At 37.8% G+C, this 13452-nt stretch overlaps 1 protein-coding gene across 2 annotated transcripts in view; it reads right to left on the bottom strand.

Annotated features, from left to right (window-relative positions):
• The window catches only part of ITPR2 (inositol 1,4,5-trisphosphate receptor type 2), a 537798-nt gene that overhangs the window by 268147 nt on the left and 256199 nt on the right, over nucleotides 1–13452 (bottom strand). For both annotated transcript variants that reach the window (XM_053554147.1, XM_053554146.1), the window contains exons 27-32: nucleotides 12007–12096; nucleotides 11767–11892; nucleotides 8033–8155; nucleotides 6938–7138; nucleotides 4701–4952; nucleotides 690–815 (exon numbers count right to left, since the gene is read on the bottom strand). In XM_053554147.1, the coding sequence (XP_053410122.1) occupies nucleotides 690–815; nucleotides 4701–4952; nucleotides 6938–7138; nucleotides 8033–8155; nucleotides 11767–11892; nucleotides 12007–12096 (918 nt within the window). The remainder of the gene's footprint in view (nucleotides 1–689; nucleotides 816–4700; nucleotides 4953–6937; nucleotides 7139–8032; nucleotides 8156–11766; nucleotides 11893–12006; nucleotides 12097–13452) is intronic.

Genomic DNA, 13452 nt, shown 5'->3' with positions numbered 1-13452 from the left:
CTTTCTTCATCTATTCATTTACTCAATATCAACAGAGCAAAAACAACTGTTGGAAGTATCTAAAAAATGCCAACCAGGTCCACATGTTCTCATCAGTGTCTCCCGAACAAAACAAACAAGAGGTCGTGGACTCTAAAAGCAGAACATAATTTGGCTGACATGACTGAAAACATCAGGTGATTAAATTACTAGTGCATGCTTCTAAGGAAGACTGGGGATAGACTACAGTGGGCAGTGCTAAGTCCTGAGCACTCGCTGCAGGGCCTGTTTGCCTGAAAGCAGTAGTAGTTAAGGCCTCTTCAGGGCTCTTTCATCTGAGGTTATAACTGCATTCACAAGAAGAGGCTAAATGCAAACTGACCTCTGCCAAGTATCCTCTCTCAACAATGTAAAAAGTCCACAAGACGCCACTTACTAACAGACAAATAGAGTTAGTTGTAAAGGTAAAAATGAACACTTTATCTCTTGCTATATATGTTGTCGTAGGTATTTTGTGTATAGTAACTCATTAAATCTCACTCACAATCTTATGAAACTTAGTCACAACTTCACGAATGTAAGGAATGAAATCAACAGGAGTGGGCTTAATTACAAGTCTTCATCTAGATGCCTAAAACTATGGATATTTAGTCGAAATACATGTTGACAACCTATACAAAAAGTGAAATAGTATGTGAAGTGTCACTTACCCTTGCCATATCCACCAAGAAGTTCTCAAATAATTTCCATATGTGATTACTTGTATAGATTTCTTTCATTTCCACTTCAGTGTCAACGTAACAGTGATTAACAAAGTTCACATAAGCAATTTTAACCTGTGTAAGTTTCAAATATAAAAGAAAGTTTTCTTTACTGTGCATTCTTGAGTATCAATTATGAAAGGGCAACATAAAATCTGTGTTAGTTCTTATAGTAGATTATAACATGTTTTGCGTCTACCAAGAAAGCATCTCCACTTCCCTTCTTTTGCTAACATAACCCACTGACCCAGCAGTGAACACACGGCTTAGCACTCCGTTCCCGGGGTCCAGTGACTGGTGTGAGAACAGGCGCCTCACTCAAACCAAGCCTATCATATTTGAGACACAGGAGTCAAAAATCCTCCCTCTTCCTCTCTCTCCTGTCCTCCCCACCTCCTCTTTCTTCTCTCTTTCTTTCTTTTTGTTCTCATTACTAAAGCGAAACAAAAAGTAAACCTGAACTTCAAGAAACCATCTTATCCAGGTACACGGAAGAAAACTATGCCCAGAAGAAGAGAATGAGGCAGAAGGATGAGGGGAAAGGGGCAAGAGATGGAAGGAATTCTGACACTGTTTGAACCTCTGGATCCATCCAAACAGCCAGTCTTCAAATGCCCAAGTACAGGAGCCAATAAATTCCCTTTGTTTTGTTTAAACTAATTTAAGTTAGGTTTCTGTCACTTGTAACCAAGAGGGTCCTGACATAAAGGTAATTTGCTAAATTTTTAATTGACACATAATAATTATACATCTTGGGGAAAAACATAATGATGTTGTGATACATATAATATATAGTAACCAGACAGATATAATTAGCAAATCTATCATCTCAAACATTTATGATTTCTTTGTTCTTTATACTGGGAATATTCTTCTAGCTATTTGAAATTAAATAACATATTATTGCTAACTCCTACGGTGTTACAGAGCACCAAAACTTATTCCTCTTACCTAACTGGAGTTTTGCATCCTTTAAAAAACTTCTCCCTATCCTTCCTTCCCTCACCCCTCTCCAGCCTCTCTTCTGTACTACATTTTACTTCTATAAGATCAACCTTATTTAGTTTCCACGTGTGAATGAGAACATGTGGTGTTTAACTTTCTATTCCTGGCTTACTTCACGTCACGTAACGTCCTCCAATTCCAACCATCATGCCACAAATGACTGGAATTCATTCCTCTTTCACAGCTGAATAGTATTGCATTGTCTACATATACCACATTTTCCTTATCCAGTTATGTGTTGTTGGACACCGAGGTTGATTCCCTATTATGAATCGTGCTGCAATAAACATGGGAGTGCAGATGTCTCTTCAATAGACTGATTTCCATTTCTTCTGACAGACTCACAGTAGTGAGCTTGCTGGATCATATAGGTACTTCTATATGTAATTTTTTTGAGGAAACGTCATAACAGCTATACTAGTTTATATTCCCACCAAATGTGAATGAGAGTTTAAATATGTTGACTTAATATTTCATTGCTATTAAAAAAAATTTAGATTTCTTCTTTTGAGAAGAAATCAGCTCATAGTTTACTAAAACAAAAAAGAAATTGTATTATTGTAAGATGTAAATTCCTTTCCAGAATTAGCAAAAATTTTCATAAAGAATTGATATGATAGAAGATAAATGATAAAAAGAAAAAATAGCAATTCTAAGTATGTAGTTTTTCTTTCTTTTTTTTTTTTTCTGAGACAGAGTCTCACTTTTGTCACCCTCAGTAAAGTGCTGTGGCGTCACAGCTCACAACAACCTCAAACTCCTGGGCTGAAGCAATTCTTTTGCCTCAGCCTTGTGAGTAACTTGGACTATAGGCACCCGCCACAATGCCTGGCTATTTTTGGAGACAAGGTCCCTTTCTCTGGCTCAGGCTGATCTTGAACCTGTGAGCTCAGGCAATCTGCCCACCTTGGCCTCCCAAGTGCTGGTATTACAGGAATGAGCCACTGCGTCTAGCCTCTTCATTAGCATTTTTAATTTCTTTTGTTATAAAAATCTGATGAAGGATATAAATCTTCCCCAAAAAACCATATACACTATAAAAATCATGTGAACAATTTCAGGGGATTCGTGGAATGCAAGTTAGACTCACAAGGAATGCAGGACCAGCTTCCATGCCCAAGTGACCCCCGTGCTTGACTGAGGTCTAACCAAACGATCAACGGCAGGTGCCTGTGTCAGGCTGGGCACGGGGCAGGGAGAACGTGAGCTATCCCATGCGTATCACAACCACTCTGACGGCAGCTAGCAATTACTCAGTGTCCGCTGTGTGCCAAACACCCTCAGCCTTCAGTGTGTATTATCTTATTTAATTTAACCCTCTAGCAATCCTATCAGGAACACATGATAATTATTTCACTTTAAAATGGTCAAAATTGAAGATTAGAAAGGTTAAGAAACCTGTTGGGAGTCACACAACTAAGAAGTCACAGATCCAGGTTTCTGACTGATTCTTTATTTCATTTGCTCATTCATTCAAAACCTATTTATTGAGTGTAGGCTTCAGCTCATGGAAGATCATGGTGAATAGAAAAAGACCTGGTTATTACCCTCAAAAAGAGTGTAACTTGGGGCCAGGGTACAAGGGCTACAGATGTTAATTAATAAAATCAAACTTCAAATTATAGACTCTGATACACTTTCTAAAGGAAGCCAGGGAAGTCTTCCCTGAAGAAGGAAGGCTTGAATCAAGATCTGAAGGATGAAGATGACTTGTCACTTCGGTGAATATAAGAGGCAAGAGAGGTGTAGTCAGAGGGAGCTGCAAGTGGAGAAAAAAGATAGCTAGGCCAGGCTCTCAAAGGGAGCAGAACCCGGGAATTTCACCACGGCACTGTACTTCCTCTCTTTGCCATCTTATTTCAGACCAGCTGAGGTACAAAGTACTCTGAACTGAGGTTGCAACAATTCTACAAAATTTCACAAAAATATACTCTCAGAGGACTACACTAATTTGAAAGTTGGAAAGTAAACATCATCCGACACCTTTTTAAGTTACTGTGCTTAAATCTTTGGTTTTATGTCATTTTCAGCATACCATCCCACATTTTAAAACTTTCCAACAATACACCATAACAGTAAAAAAGAAAGAAATTATTACAATGTGTACATTCCCGGAAGCCGCAGGAAAAGAATCCTGCTGGCAGACAGCCAGCGTCTACCTGCCTTTTTTCTGCTATCAGACCGAAAACAAGGACAAAGAACAAAAGATGACGTGCAAATAAAGCAAAATGTGTGTGTGTGTTTTCAAAAATGCATCTATTCCAGATAGCCAGGTAAACTCGTAGTTTTTTTTTTTTTTTTTTGTAGAGACAGAGTCTCACTGTACCGCCCCCGGGTAGAGTGCTGTGACGTCACACGGCTGACAGCAACCTCCAGCTCTTGGGCTTCAGCGATTCTCTTGCCTCAGCCTCCAGAGCAGCTGGGACTACAGGCGCCCACCACAACGCACAGCTATTTTTTTGTTGCAGTTGGGCCGGGGCTGGGTTCGAACCCGCCACCCTCGACATATGGGGCCTACGCCCTACTCACTGAAACACAGACACCGCCCAAACTTGTAGATTTTAATACATGGTTCTGCAACAGCACTTCCCCGCCTCTCCAGTCAATGATTATGAATCCTTTATCCAGCTTTATCCAGTTTACTTTATCCAGTAAACCTTTCTGTTTAATCTCATTGTCATGTTTAGAATCTACGAGACTTGCATAGTAGCTTCTCCTAAACTAACAGTAGTTATACTTTTATAAAAAGTTTATCCTCTTTCATAGCTCCTTTTAGAATATCTTATTAAAAAGTAGACCTTTTTATGCTCCTTAAAATTTTCCAAATTATATAGCTAAATACAATTCCTTAATACATGATCTCATTATAAATATTAGTATGAGACACTTCTGGACTCCGATAAACTTTGAATGTTAATAATGATTCTACAGCTGCTAAGCTTTTGGCAGGCTTACCTCAGGGATGCAGTCATCGTGGGTCACCACCCTCACTATGTCGTCCAGGGGCAGAAGGGAATTACACTTGATTTCAGTATAGACATTTTTCCCCTCTGTGCATGCTGCCAGCAACTCCACCAGCGTGATGTGGTAGGCTAAGGGGCCACTCTCATCCCCGCGGTCTCTCTCCGAACACATCATATGGAGAAGGATTGGAAATGATGCTCGATCATTGTAAAATATCAGCACATCTTCACCCCCATTTATCAACTGAAATGATAAGAGAGTCTACATAGCAGTCCAAATGTTCATCCTTGTAGTTATTTTTAAACACTTGATCTATCTGAAAACACATGTATCTCTTTGCATAAACATAGATAATATTGCAAAAGCAGAGCTATGCCAAGGCAGGGAGGTGAAAGCATGCCAAAGGATCGGTTATGGATGCTCTCGAAACCAGTTGGGGAGATATGGGAGCGGCAGATGGGGCAAGAATTAAATGACATAGATGATAGTAAATTGTTCATCAGTGAGTTATACTGAAATCAAACCTAGAAAAGATCAAAGTTATTTCCCTCCACTTCAAATGGAAGACTCTGCCACCAAAGCATGAGAAATTTTATAATTTTACTAAAGCATAATAAAAGTCCCCATCCACTTCAACAGTGATTGGAAAAGTAAGCAAGTCTATTGAGCCAAACACGGCTCCATAAAAATCCAGAAAATTCCATGTGTGACGGGAAGGCATCAGCAGAGAAGGGAGGTACATTCATAGATGGGAGAAATGAGGAGGAAAAAAGGACTTTGAATTGGGAGAGACAAAGAAATGAATAGGTAGAGGCTTTTGGAACATATATTTTCATTCATATTAAATAAATTTAATTCACATGTAAACAAATGTAATTTTAGTGAACAATTCCAACAATAAATTATGTAATTTTATTGCTCAAATTACTAATGTCTTATTGTCCATCTATGATCAGTACCAATTTTATAACCACAATGTGAAATTTTAGTGGTGGGTAACAAAAGATACACAATTTTTCTATATATATCATATTTAAATTGAAAACATTTAAATTGATATGCCAATTAATTGGCTTCTTTTGAAAGTCTTGTAAGAGAATGTATATGTGTCAAATATATGGATCATATGTTAACATGAAAATTCTTTACACATGGCAACACATCACCCAGTAAGTGTTACAGGATTGGTTCACATATTGGCTGCTTTCCTACTCCAATCCTTTCCTTGGTGGTCACAATACAAAATCAAATTAGTTCCCATACTAATAGGCAATGAAGAACTATTGTGAAAGTAAATAAGTAAACCTTATAAGTTTAAATTGTTCCTTAAAATGTTTAATAACAATACTTCACACTTAACAATTCAAAGCCTTAAGCTGAATTCATTTTAAGATTTCTATGCAGCAGATCTCGATCATATTGAATCAATATGGAAATTTCCCCATTCCCAAATTTAAGGTAAACATGAATTTATGAACACGCTCTTAAACCAATATAATCTACCATGCAATGATTGGAAACCATGAATGAATAATCAATATGGGCCACTAGAGAACCATGAGATCACAGAGCAGTGATTTACCCAAATGGTCTCTTTGAGCCGCCAGTTTTTCAACATATCACACTTGGTTCCAAGTAACTTATTACATAAATATCATTTAATGTCAAACATCAGACTGAAAAAGGTAAAATAAATGAAATATTTCATCCATTCATTTTTCTTAAATTTTTAATTCACTCTAAATAGTAAGTTTCCACATGTTGCAGTAAATGGCTGATGAGTAGATTTTATTAATAACTTTGATTTTCTTCAAAGTTTGTTTTTGTTTGTGTTTCTCTGCAAACAGTGACAGAGAACACCCACTGCATCTTTCAGAAACAGAGTGACAAAGGCACAGGGATGACACAGGTCATCTGTCTGTGTTATATTATTGGAAACTTAAAACTATAAAATTTTGTCACTTTCATTCCAAGTAACCTAAAACACTTCATGGGATTTTACCCATTATTTAAACTATATAAACTCATTATAGATTACAAAAAAAAAAAAAAAAAGACAAACCTTAAGATATTGCTTCACTAGATTAAACCAAAATATATTTGTTCTTAAGTAGTTATGATTATTTTCCAAATCTACATTTGTTGGGGTTTCACTTGAAATTAACAGAAAATACTCATTCCAACACACTATTTATGTGAAGCTGATAAAATGCAAACTGAGAACATACCTCTGTCATGACCATATCCTGGCATTTCTTCACATATTTACCATCTGCTTTGACAATTGTTTGCAAAAACCTCAGGTACTCCACGTGGCGGCCGTGTGTCTCAATGCAGTGCACAAAGTGCTGCACGACCCTCTCGCTGATCTCATTGCACAGATGGTAATTGTTCATGAAGATGTGCCGCATGGTTTCTGCTTCAAGGAGCTAGACACAGAAGAACGTGCCCTTGTGATTCTGACAAGATCAAGTGTCTGGTCCGTAGTTTAGACTAATTTCCCTGCTTGAGATCAGTTTCATGCTTTATAGGAAGCCACAGTGAATTTTCTGTGCAAATCTATTACAAAATGCAATGAGATTGTTAACCATGAAAAGAAAACTGAGCAAACACAGGAATTTAGGTGGAGAAAGGAGCTTATTATCATAAAGCGCATCATGTTGCCAACAGTGTCTCCTTTTTGAAGTTTTTTTGGAGACAGGGTCTCACCCTATTGCAAGGTTAGTACAGTGGCATCATCACAGCTCATGGCAACTTCAAACTCTTGGGTTCAAGTTATCTTCCAAAGTAGTTGCCATCATGCCTGGCAAATTTCTCTATTTTTAGTAGAGACATGGTCTCATTTTTGCTCAGACTGTCTTGAACTCAGCTCAAGAGACCCTCATGCCTTGGCCTCCCAGAGTGCCAGGATTATAGACATGAGCCACCAGGTCCAACAAGCAACAGTTGAGATTAATTTAAAATTCAAAGCTAGCTCTTCCCTAAGATCCACTCAAACACATTTTACAGACCAGGGCAACCTCCGCCTTTGAGCTCTCAATATTTATTTTACTCCTGGTATTAAGAGAGTCAGTTCTTTGTTCTAACCGTATCTTTTCCCTAATATTAAACTACTTACATACAAATGAAGTTATCATTTGCATGTAAAATTGGTATAAAGTTTCAAGTTTCTATAAAAGTTTCTGTAATAGAAGTGCAAAATATTTGCTTTTAGGGAGAGAATCCTTACAAGGAAAAAAAATGAGATGATGATTACTAAAATTCTATTAATGTTCTAAAACAAAGTTGATGCACGCTTAACTATAAGTCACTAAAATACTTACACCCGGAGTTAAAAACAAATTCAGATGTTTATGAAGAAGAACTTGATTCTGTGGATTCCCTCGACAGAAATTCTGCAGGAACGTATGGGCCAGATTCATTACCTCATTCATCTTCTCATCATTCTGTAAGACAGAGAGGAGCACGTGACCACAGAGAAACCCACACAGGAGAGTGAATGTTACCAAAAGTATGTGTTTTCACCCAGGAACCATTTTTCTCTCTGACCCATAGTTTTTGCTCCCCTTTCTCTGGGCCCTTTATTTTTCACTCCTCTTACCTCTCTTGTCCCTCCCCTCTGTTTCCTAGATCCTCCTCACCTTCTCTATTTTCCCTCCTGTGTCTGTTCTGCTCTACTCTGTCAACCCCCATCTGGTCCTCTGCAGAGAGCCTCCTCTTTCTCCCCTGCCTTACTCCCCCCTCTCCGCCCCACGTTCCGCTCTCTGTCCCCTGATCTCACTTCTCCTCCCCCTCTGCTGCACCTCCCAACTCTCTAATTCTTCCCCTTCCAAAACATCCCCCTTTCCCAGTGTGTCTGTATATCTGGCTCTGTTTCCTTTTTCCTCTGTTTTTCTGCTTTTCTCCCCCTTCTCCATCCCTCCTTCTGATCCTTCTCCCTTCCTACGTTTCTCCTAACATCTATTCCTTCTCCTCTCCTGCCTCCTTTTTCTCTCATTCTGCCCTCACTCTTTCCTCCTCTCCACTCACTTTTCCTCTCTCCTCCACCCTGTGAACTTTCTCTCTTTTTCATATTTCTCATCAATCTCGATTCTCCCCACTCCCATCCTTTCACTATTTACCTAGTCTCTTATTTCCACCTCTTTCTTTTTCCCTTTTCTCCTCAATTTCTCCCCTCCCCTTTCCCTCTCATCTCTGTCCTCCTCTCCTTTATCTCTTCTTTCTTAACACTCTTAAGTAGCTTTCTTTATTCCCTGTCATTTTCCAAAGTCCTAAAATACGCTACTATCATTTGCTTATAAGAATCTGTGCACAATGCAATGGGACATTTCAAAAACTATTAAGAGGATTGTATAAATGTCTTACTACAACAAATAAGTAAGTGCGATGATGGCTCTGTTAATCAGTTTGATTTAAGCATTCCACATTGTATATCAAATCAGCACATTGCAAATAAATAAATATATAAATATACACAGCTACGATATAATAAAAAAAAATCTCAATAAGAAACCTAAGTCCCAAAACTCCGAGAATTCAAAGCTCTCTTCCTAACAGTGGTCTCTTATGTTATCACTGAAACCACCTAAAATTTCCCTGTCCCATTTGTCAAGTGGTCACTATGTTAGAGATCCAAATGGACTCGTGTTTGAGTGGTCGTTTATAGCACATGAATTTAATGTTTACAAACCTAGGGGGTCTATGGTTTATGCCATCTGTAACCAAATAATCAACTTAAGTTCATTAATACACCTATTTCCTCCTATTTAACCTAGGGATGAATTAACTAGCTTAATAAATAAGTTAAAGAAACTCCATTCCTAAATAAAAACATAAAAAAGGTTTATTTCAAAATCCACTAACAGATATCAAAGGGATTTCAATTCCAGAAACTCCCAATTCCTACTCAAAAACTGTGTAGTACAGAAAAATATCAGAGCCAATTCTCCTGAGTTTCAAATTTCTTTGATACTTTCATCTTATTCTTTTGTTTATTTCTTAACAATCTGGTTCTTCAAACTGAGAAAACTCAAAACCAAAAAGTAGTAACTAAAGACTCAATGCTGAAGTTACAATTATTAGAAGAAGGGAACTGATCGTATGTCTGATGCTTATGTTAGACAAAATAATTTAGATAATAAGTCTTGACGATTTAGCATCATATCTTTCAGTAACTCTTTTATTTCATTCTCTATTATGGTTCTTAGGAATGGTATAAATTTATATGCTAAAAAAGAAAAGAAATTGGGGGGGATCCAGATGGAGCAGGGACCCACACACAGAGGGGCCTGGGACTGTGTGCTGCACCCAGAGAGATAATTGGGGCATCCAGTGGTGGGTACCAGAGACCAAGTGGGGTACAGAGGGCATTCACATGGGGAACAGGTTGCAGCAGGGATGGAAGGCTAGTTTAGACAGGGTAGTGATAAGAAAGTAACTACATTAAAGTTTCGTAGCAGGTTTCCCATGACCTGATAACAGAGATACAATACAGAAAAGGAGAAACTAAAATAAACCCTGTGGTGCTGGAATTAGATGTATCACTGTGAAACCAAGGTTTGCAATAATATATTGACAGGAAAATAGACGCAAATGTAATCGCATATCTATCTGTGCATACACACACACACACACTCTTATACATATAATACACACATATGTATACGCTCTAGTTTTGTCTATTTAGAGGTCCTGGAAAGGGGGTTAACATCCTGATAGCAATAAGCACACTTTGTTCTCAGAACTTTGCTTCTCAACACCATTAACCACCAAATGGAGTGGGGCTTTCTGAAGAAGTGGCTGATTCCAGGATTGGAGCAAGAAGAACACAAGATGATCCTGGAACACTTTATTGTGCCAAAAATCAAGGAAGTACTCAAAGTATGATGAAGGCATGTTAGAGGACAGAGAATCTAGCTTACAGGGGCTCACTGGTCAAAGCTGAGACAATCTGAGGACCCGAACAAATAATGATGGAAACTTATTATAACCTATTGACTATACGAAACCTTATTATAACCTATTGACTGATGAACATAAGTACAATGAATGAATAACTCAGAGTCTGGAATATTTACTAGTTTCACAGCACCACTTGACAAAACAGGCATTAAGTACAAAGTGAGTAGTACTTCCCTCACTGTGAAGCAGTGAGTACTTCACAGTGGAGAGGACTACAGACACCACCGTCCTCGAGTGATCAGAGTGAACATCACCAGGAATGGGACAGATCAGAGTCGCGCTTGACTGACAGGAAGCAGTGAGAAGAATGTGGCTTCCTGTCACATTCCTGCCAAAGATGTGTAATGGAATCTAATTACAAAGAAACATCAGATGACCCAAACTAAGGGCCATTCTTTAAAGTAAGTGACTACCTTTAAAGGTATCAGTGTCAGGACAGTTCCAGCATGAGGAGATCTAAACAGACATGACAAGTGAGCAGCATCTGATTCTGAAGTGGATCTTTGGCAGGGTTGACTGCGATAATGGGAGAAATGTGAACAGTGAGCCAGATGGGGCAGCAGTGGAGTGCCTGCTCTGTGCTAACCTGGAAGGCTGTGGTGTGATCTTTGTTTGCAGGAATCACACACTGAAGGGTTTGAGGGTGATGGGTCATCAGGCAGATGAATCATTCCCAAATAATTAAGGGAAGAAGAACTTCATTTTTTTTTCTTTCTTTCTTTTTTTGGAGACAGAGTCTCACTCTATCACTCTGGTAGAGTGCCGAGGCATCACAGCTCACAGTAACCTCAAACTCTTGGGCTCAAGCAATTCTCTTGCCTCAGCCTCCGGAGCAGCTGGGACAACAAATGCCCCCCACAACATCCGTCTAGATTTTTATATTTTCAGTAGAGATGGGGTCTCCATCTTGCTCAGGGTGGTCTCAAACTCCTGAGCTCAGGCGAAACAACCCACCTCGGCTACCCAGAGTTAGCTAGGATTATAGGCGTGAGCCACCATGCCCAGCTAAGGGAGAAAAAATTCTTTGTAACTTTGCTAAACATTTGAAATTGTATCAAAATTAAATGTTAAATTATAAAAGTAACTAAGGACCAACCTTTTCATAGGGTATCTGCAGAAGATCCAGCACCACCGAATGAGCCCCCATATTTTTCAGTAATCGCTGATGTTGATTCCGACACTTCTTATTCTGTACACAAAGTTTACTTAGCCTAATCAAAATCTTTTAAAAGAAGAAGAAAAGCATTTAGTACAACAAATAACAATATGAAATACAGGCAAAAATTACCTGTCGTGCAAACATAAACCTATATAAAAATATTTCACGTCTGCTGACCTCCTTGACAATACGGTAGTTATTGCTCTTATTGCTGTCAATCTGAGGTTTCTTCGTCCCATCCTGTACTGGGCTTAGAATGTTTGATTCCTAAAATAAACAAAAATATGTATTTTTTTACACCACTTGTAACTTTATAATAAATATATTTTGCATTTATTTTGTAATAAGTTCACTAGTCAAGTTAAATGTTTCTTTTGTACTTTTTAATTGCATAAAAAATTCCTTGACTTAAATAAACCATGCAAATTACCACTACTCAATAAGAACCAAATCACAAGACAAACAGAATTACTATTGAGTTAAATTTTAAAAGCCATTATATGTATTATTAGTATATTCTCTTATAAGATTTAATATGTATGTAATATACGTATAACATACATATATATTTACATATATATGTAATATATATGTAACATACACATATATACATATATGTATCTTTATGAGATTTGATATATCTCTGACACATTATGGCTTTATAGTAGAGAAAAATCCAGAGCATAAAAGACATAATTTTATCATAAGGAATGAACTATAAGAATAAAAAGAGTTCCGAAGAAGCATATCATAGCAGCTGAACACATCTCAGGGAAGGGAAGAAAGAACAACTTAACCCAAGGATTCTCTCTGCCAGGTTACCATGACATCCGTAAGAGTCACGAATTGGGGCCAACCAAGCATGCACAAAATCACAAAAATGAAGAAAGAAAAATAAAACTCCAATTAAAAATAACATTTTAAATGACTAAATTAATAAAGCTTATTAAGAGGACCTGAAACACCACAAAATACTAAATAAATAGTGATAATAAGCATTGTCTGTAGCTTCACAATAAAAAGCAAACATGCCATTGTACTGATTGTAAATATCAACGACTGTAGTCACTATTCGAAAATAAAACACCAACCACAAACAATTCCATACAGAACATTTATTAAGACTTAGTACATATGAATACATGCAATGTAATACATACAATGTCATGGTCCTTCTCACAGGAAAATTATAGTCTACCTAAGAAAATTGGGAGAAATATGAAAATAAAAGATTTGAACTAGGCAGAATTCACTAGTCAGAGAGAAAGAGATAAAAGACAGCTACAGCTTTAGACAGCTTTATAAAGGAGGTCAAGTTTAAGCCAAGGTTTTCAGAGATGAAAACCACATAGTTAAAGTTAAGTATAAAGAATGTGTGGTTGGGCAGGCGAAAGGCTTTATCGGGGTAGAAGTCACCTTAGACAAAGATACTGCAGCAGAAAGGAGCATGATAACGTGTAGGAAACAGCAAGCACTGACAGCACGTGCTGCAAAGTCTGGGTGATCAGGTTGAGTGCGGCCTGATGACTTCCTTGATCTACAATATATGCAAAATTGCATTAGGAAGAATGTCAAATTCAACTTGGGTCAAAAACACCCTCAATTTTTTTACTAGAATGACAA

The sequence above is a fragment of the Nycticebus coucang genome, chromosome 12 (genome assembly GCF_027406575.1).
Source record: "Nycticebus coucang isolate mNycCou1 chromosome 12, mNycCou1.pri, whole genome shotgun sequence".
Lineage (NCBI taxonomy): Eukaryota > Metazoa > Chordata > Mammalia > Primates > Lorisidae > Nycticebus > Nycticebus coucang.
The sequence above is the reverse complement of the archived record's forward strand: the minus strand, read 5'-3'. Positions and strand labels throughout refer to the sequence as shown.